Source organism: Pogonomyrmex barbatus, unplaced genomic scaffold (assembly GCF_055798465.1).
Source record: "Pogonomyrmex barbatus isolate J1 unplaced genomic scaffold, ASM5579846v1 scaffold18, whole genome shotgun sequence".
Classification (NCBI taxonomy): Eukaryota; Metazoa; Arthropoda; class Insecta; order Hymenoptera; family Formicidae; genus Pogonomyrmex; species Pogonomyrmex barbatus.
The window spans coordinates 2,484,308-2,491,445 of NW_028297114.1; the positions used below are offsets into that span (position 1 = coordinate 2,484,308).

Genomic DNA, 7,138 nt, shown 5'->3' on the forward strand with positions numbered 1-7,138 from the left:
AGCCAGTCGTCTGCAATGTGTGGCGACGCGTAGGTGCTCGCTCGAAGATTTTTACGCGAAGATCAAGCGCGGAGAGCGAGGCGAACGAGTAAGCGAGCATGGGTGGGGTCTCGAGAACGAATCGTTGCCTCGCTTCTCTCCTCGTAAGTTCGATACGAGCAGCCGTCTGATACCGTCGTGCCTTTTACGAGCGCTGGCGCGGCGCTCGTCGAGTAATGGCCGTTCCGTTGCCGCGAACGTCGGACACGTATTTTCTCCGGTGCGACGACTCCCCGTGTAAGAGAGATGGACGTTTCGAGGTCATTCGGGCCTCCTCGCGGGCTCTGAGAGAGCTGTCGAATCAGTGAAATTGGAGCAGCGAGAGGCGTCGCGCGTGTCACGTGAATCGGACCGGAGTCGGACGAGAGTCCGCTTACGCGCGGCGTGACGTAGCGCGACGACGAGCAGCCTGTCAAAAGTTTTCGTTCGCGAGAGAGACGACGAACGGAGGTACGCGAGGAGGCGGCGCGACGATTAATAGGACGCTATCGTGGTTATCGGACGACGTCCGGACGACGACGCTGCACTGACCTCGCTTATTGCGTGCAGCTGCAGAGAACGTCATCGCGGCCTCAATGATCGAGTACGATCTGGCACCGGTGACTCATTATTCGCGAGTTGGCAGGTCCAGGCTGAGGAAGGAGTCACGTCGCCGATTTCGACATCGGAGGTTAGTGCACAGGCGAGGTAGCGCGATGTATTTATAATCAGGGCGAGAGCGCGCGGCGAGTATTTTATATATATTTTCTAAGAAAACGCCGAGCGAGTAATCTCTCGAATATGTGTGCGCGTGTGCGTGTACGTCGTGAAAACATACGTCTCGGATATTCCTTGCGAGGGGACTTGAAAAGAAGGTTCGACACACGATTCGAGACAAGATTTGAAAAAAACGATAGTACCGAACACGTGGCTGTCAATCTTGCAAATATATTCAGTGAATGTGTTAGTTGAATACAATGTATGGGAATATATGAAACTTTAATAAGTCTTGCATAATTTCTGTATTCGTTTTGTGAGATATTTTGTGTTTCTATTCATATGCTTTCCTCTGTTAGTAACAAAAGTTAAACTTAATAAAACATATATAAAATATAAAATTAATTTTTATGAGCAAAATAAATAAAACATTTTCAATATTTTTCCAGATATTTTAACATCAAGGAAACTTGGTGATATCTATCATGGATAAAAAAGGTCTGCGTAAGAAAGATATATTGAGGATGGATGGTCTTCTGCCTCCAACTCGACGTTTACCAGTTTGTGACGCAATACCCAGTGCATCGGATAAGAAAAAGGATAAGAAATGGTCTATAGGTGGGATTTTGCGACGAATATCTTCGATAAGAGATTACGAAAGTTCGTCCAATGACGAAGAGATTGTTTATTGTAAAAGAACACCGAGAAGGAACGCCAAATTCAACAGGCAAGCCGATGGTGTTGTCCTTCATTCGGTAGAGAATAATTTAGAGCATGATAAGCGGGTAAGAGCCGAAAATAACTTTCGCCATGCGACGGATTCACCGCATTCGCGTCGAGACTCACTACATTCGCGTAGCAGTGACGGTTCGTTGGACGGCTTAGGAAAGAAGCATCGAAGGAACAAGCTGAAAGCTCGGACCGAAGCTAAGCGAGATCATCTGTGCGCTGCCAGCAGTTCCGACGAGGATTGTCGTAGATCCAACAACTCACTAAATAGATTTCACACAATGGATAGCGCGCAAAATGGCCAGAAAAGTAATATATGCGGTAGAAGAACTCGCGCTGCTCGAACGGAGCGTTACATCAAGCGTTTATCTCGGGACGAGGGCAATGGCAGCGGCGACACTTTGAACGACCTGTATAACAAAAGGTGTTCCATAGAATGTATTGAAGATAAGGGGCGGGTTGATACGAACGGATTGTGTCGTCCGCCCATACATCCGCGCCGATCTGGCGTATATTCGAACAATCGCGTGTTCCCGATTCAGAGATCCTCCGCGGAGAATCTACGAGATGTGGACCGCGCGAATTTGCCGCATTCCGAAATTTTCGGCGACGTCAGGAGATATTCCACCGGGCAATACATCACGGACTTGAATCAGAACAACACGTACGGGAAGATCTCGCGAAATCTCAGTAGCGACGTCTACACGAACAGCCATCGAAACTTTTTTACATATCCCGCAAAGAACGCGTGCCATTACTCGGAACCGTTCGATTATGCGGTCGATCGCCGATTGATCAATCCGGATAGTCAACCGCCCGAACCACCACCGAGGGATCCTCGTCGCGTGTTTGGTCACGGATACAGTTCCTATCCAACGACGAACAGACACCAAAATGTGCCAAATTACTTTAACCAAGACGACAATAGGACTAATGTTGCGAATGGAATATCGAGACCCGATTGGAGAAACTTCCGATCGTACGGATCGAATAACGAAATCGCCTGGCACGACACAATGGAACGTGGGCTAGAAAACTCAATGTTGAATTTCAAAACGGATGTTGAATTCCGTAATTCGCTGGAGCGTATAAACAATAAATATAACGCCAGTCGTCACTGCGCGAATGAATCGGCTTACAAGGAAACCGAAGCAACGAGACGTAGAAATACTCGCAACGATCAGCTCAATCGCAACGACGCGAATTACTGCGCGTACAAGGTCAAGAATAAATCAATGAACATCTGCGAAATGAATAAACACCACGATACGATTTCATCGCACGCATCTGCTGCGTCATCCGATTGGTCTGGAAGATCGTCTGGAAGATCTCCCTGCGAACAACGCATCTCGCGTTCCATTACTCCGTGTGACGTCGATAATCACGTCGAAGGAAGTGAAAAAGAGAGAGGAATAATACCGACTGAAGAAGCTCAGGAAAAACGGAGAAGTTCGAAGAATCTTGAGGAGGCTCTATCCGAACTGGAAGCGATATACAATAGCCTTCGTCTCGGCGACGAGGATCTGTTGGACCGTGCGGAACGCCGAAGTATGGAAGAGTTCCATCAGAAGCAAAGTAAGAGCGTCTCGCTCGATACGGTGAGCGTGATTACTCCAGATTCGCCGGACAGGACGAAGGATGACATGGCCTATCGGAGGATGCATCCTAAGGAGAGACCCACGTCGCTCTCGGATATCGCAGGACAATCAACCCTATCTAGCATTAGCTATCTTATTACCTCGCCCGTTCTTTCGGGAAGAGACTCGGCGGACGATCTCGTGCGTTTACCGTTGACTTGTCCGTCCGTCCGGCGGGACGAGCCTGACGTGACTCGCGACGACGTAGTATTCCGTAGTATAAGTCACGCCAACAACACGCTTCGAATAATCGATCCGCAGCCACCGTTCGGTATACCACTCGGACCAGTCACCACGGCGACCGAGAGCGATTACCTGCACACGACGCCAACGAAACCGGAACAACCGCGCTCGCCGTACATACCGCAATGCGAACCCGACGTGGTCACGGACGACTTGGCTTACAGAGCCCTCAGAAAGGACGCCATCGTGACGCGCAACGTCACGGAGAGCAAACTCGATGCCTCGAAGGAGCAACCGGTAGTCGTTAACAGCGGCATGAAGAAGAAACGCGCCGTTAGATCGTTATCGGCCAATCTCTATGGACTGATCAATCACGATCGAATTCATCTGCGACGTGAGTCCAGCCTCGATGCTATTAAGGACGAGATCCAGGATGTCACGAGGAATTTTGCTGCGACGCCTGAGCGACCTGAGTATCTCAGACGCGTCGTGAGCGACGGAGAGTTGTTCGATAACGACGCACATAGGTGGCAAGAGCTAGCGGTCAAAGGCGATATCGATATCAACGGCAATCATCCAGCGGTAGGTGCATACCGGAAGAAGGTGTGCGTTTACGTATCACCGGAAATGATGACAACGACAACGCGTGAAAGTCCTAAGAAGGAGAAAAAATTCGATATCGCAGAGCTGTCCGACGCCATGCTGTCTTCAAAGGCCATCCTAGACGACGGATTTTGGCAGGAGTACCTACGCCCAGATTCCAACACTTCGGCAGCCAATAGCGGTCGCAGCACGGAAACGGACTTTACCGCGTACAGTCGTCTCTGCCAAGATTTAGTTAATTTAATAAAAGACGATGGTGACGCGACATCGCCGATCGAATCGCCAAACACGGATGATCCCATCATCGCCATCGCCAATAAATCAGATGATTTCAACGTTAAACTTGAGGTTGATGAACCCTCGGTGAGCATACATATATGCTCTTTGGGTAGTCATTATTCAGGGTCACGGCAGACCGCACGTGCCAACGAAGAGCGGAATGTTGAAAGCGAAAAGACGGAGAGCTCGACCGACTCAAATTCCGCGAAGTCTTCGTCGGAATTGACGCCGGCAGCCAACAACCTTGATTTCTATCTTCGCGTGGCAGACGAAAATGTCAAGCTGATCGCGGAGGCTTTCGGCGACGTGGCCGATCGCCTACGCGACAGTCGTTTATCCGCCTGCAAAAATTCCTCGGCGTCACGCAACTCCGAGATCGAGGACCAAAGTGGCAGCACGCGCAGCAGCTCCACGCCTTATCAGGATGAACCAACGAGCGAAGGCCGGTCTACCGTCACCCCCAAACTCCAGGAAACTACTCGCGTAATGCCAAACCGCGATTCATTCACAAGCAATGAAGGAGATCCAAGCGACGCCAGCCACCTCCAGGACGACGCTGCCACAGCCAATGCAGAGTTGGACTTGTCCAGAGCCGTTCGCGACCTGCAACTGGCCGCGGCTAGTCTCTACGAACATGGACAGGAGATCGAGGATCTGAGCACCAGACGGAGAAGGATTGTCCGCGACGTAGCGCCGATCGCGACTAGTACGAACGAGATCGAGGACGGTGCGATCCGTAAGATCAATCTGATCGCGGACGACCTGAGGCAGGAGCGGGAACGCGATCAGGAGGAGACCGTGGTACTGCCTAGCGGAATCGAGGCACGAGACACGGACGCGCGACGCGGGGGGAGCCCCGAAGGTGAGCGCACAGTGTGCGAGCTTGCTCGCAGGAGATCGCGCCACGTCGGGGACGACGTGTGCGTATCCCGTGTCACTAACCTCATAACCGTCCCGGTAACGACGTGCATCATGCTCTTGCTCGCTTGTCTCCTTGCATTGCTTTTAGCGATCGTACCGGCGCCTATGACGGGCTGCCCGGCCGATCATTAGCGCGAATGGGATTTGTGTGTTTTCCTGTATTGCGATGTATCTGCTACACAAGGATTGCGGCCGGACGCGTGTCCCGTTCATCGTCATTGTCACCAATGTGGTAACACCTTTAATCCTGTGTGTTCATTTGCAAATGTTACTAATGTCGCAGGTCTCCAGGCGCTCGCTCGTTCGCAGTGACGATCGTATCGAGATGCGCTCGTTCGAGCTCGACATGGTTGGCGTGCTAGTGCGACATAAGAGAAGCAGATTGTTATTTTTTTTTTTTTTTTTTTTTTTTTTATAAGAGAATAAAGAAAAAGGAAAAAAGAGAGAGAGAGCGAGAAAAAGAGCGAGAGATACAGTTGCCGCGGGCTGTTTGAGGCACATCGACTTGTTGTTGTTGCTCTTGTTATTGTTGGTTTTAATAAAATTTAAATGTTAATCCTGCCTGTAATTTTACTGTAATTTATTATGCGCAGATATATCCCGCGCTGCGACGCATTCCATTCCAAACCAAGCGTTCTGATCCTTTCTGATTTGATATTTAACATTGCGTTATTTTTAATTTTGTCACTTGATATATTTTTGAAAAATTGAATAGAGGTAGTTGAAAGAAAATTTATCATTGGAACATACTTTGTTTTGTGATAATCAGTTTTACAAACATTTCCTGAGTTTATTTTTAAAATATATAATAATCGTTGTCTCATGTAAATAGTAACTTAATTTGCTCAATTTCGTCACTCGTTTTCAAAATAATATTCAAAATAATGTCATTTTGTATGAGTTTCTTATTTCGCCATTATTTTTTGTCGACAACAATAAACGAAAATATTTAATTTATACAATCTGGATACGAACATTATAATCTTTTGCAAATTCAATTCAGATAACAGATCAGATAACAAGATCTAAAATCTTAAAGAGATTTAAAGGTAGATCTTACTATTTCTGATTAATTTAATCGATTAAATTTAAGATTTGCAAAACTTAAAATTCACCATTCTTAACCCAATTTTTTAATTTTTTTTAATTGAATTTTTTTAATTGAAAATATTATTGAATTATTATTTAAAAATATGCTTTATGTAAAAAATCATAATTTGTAGAAAATTAGGGAAGATCAACAAAAACAATAAAATATGATTAGGTGTAAATTTTGCAGATAAATTTAATCAATCGATATATTTAATCGAAGATGATAAGACCCGCCTTAATGTCCCAATTTTGGACTTTATGTTGTCTTAAAAAACACACTTTGTGTCTAATATCTTTTCGATAAGATCCTATACACAATGGAAAAATAGAAATAAGAATTTGGAATGGGAATAAATATTAAATATTTGGAAATGAAAATTTGGAATAGATTAAACGTGATGCACAAGTAAGTATTAAATATAACTATATTTTACACTTGTGTTTATTGTGCGTAATGTTTAATTTTTAGTCCTAATTTTTATTTTCAAGATTAATATTTATTTTTATTTTTCTAATTATTTTCTCCATTGTGCACAAAATCATATAGAAAGAGCGTACGATTTGTATATTTTATGATTCATTTTCACGTGCGAAACTTTACTCGTTGTCGATAAGTTTACGCACTGCAATACTTCAGCTCACCTGATAAGACGCGCCGTTTAAACGTGAAAATGTTATTGATTTTAAAAGTAATGTGTTCTCACCGATTCTTGGTCATTCGCACAGACTGTATTCATCGTAATGCGGTCGACGGAAAAATCGCAAAATGGATCGCGATACATATACACACACACACACACACACACACACACACACACACACACACACACACACACACACACACACACACATATCCTGTAACACACTTTGCGATTGCATACGCGTGCAACCATCGATCGTCGGTGCATCGCGTCAGCGTGAAATTCGTGCAAACGTGGCGCGAGTTTCAAGTTATCGAT

At 46.0% G+C, this 7,138-nt stretch overlaps 1 protein-coding gene across 2 annotated transcripts; it reads left to right on the top strand.

The window, feature by feature from the left end:
- The first annotated feature begins 26 nt into the window (after positions 1–26).
- LOC105426722 (uncharacterized) lies at positions 27–5,655 on the top strand. Of its 2 annotated transcripts, none has more exons than XM_011638090.2 (3): positions 27–709; positions 1,185–5,028; positions 5,371–5,655. In XM_011638090.2, exons 2-3 carry the CDS (start codon positions 1,221–1,223, stop codon positions 5,397–5,399), a joined length of 3,837 nt encoding a protein of 1,278 aa, XP_011636392.2. In that variant the 5' UTR covers positions 27–709; positions 1,185–1,220; the 3' UTR covers positions 5,400–5,655. The 2 variants fall into 2 exon arrangements, with proteins under 2 accessions (XP_011636392.2, XP_088931184.1); XM_089075058.1 differs by lacking the exon at positions 27–709 and adding an exon at positions 860–981.
- Positions 5,656–7,138: the final 1,483 nt, after the last annotated feature.

What these genes read in the sequence shown, in the direction of transcription:
- LOC105426722 (XM_011638090.2), top strand. Translation starts at nt 1,221, where the DNA reads ATGGATAAAAAAGGTCTGCGTAAGAAAGATATATTGAGGATGGATGGT. An exon ending in ACGCGGGGGGAGCCCCGAAG is followed by an intron (nt 5,029 to 5,370) that starts GTGAGCGCACAG and finishes CTAATGTCGCAG; the next exon opens with GTCTCCAGGCGCTCGCTCGT.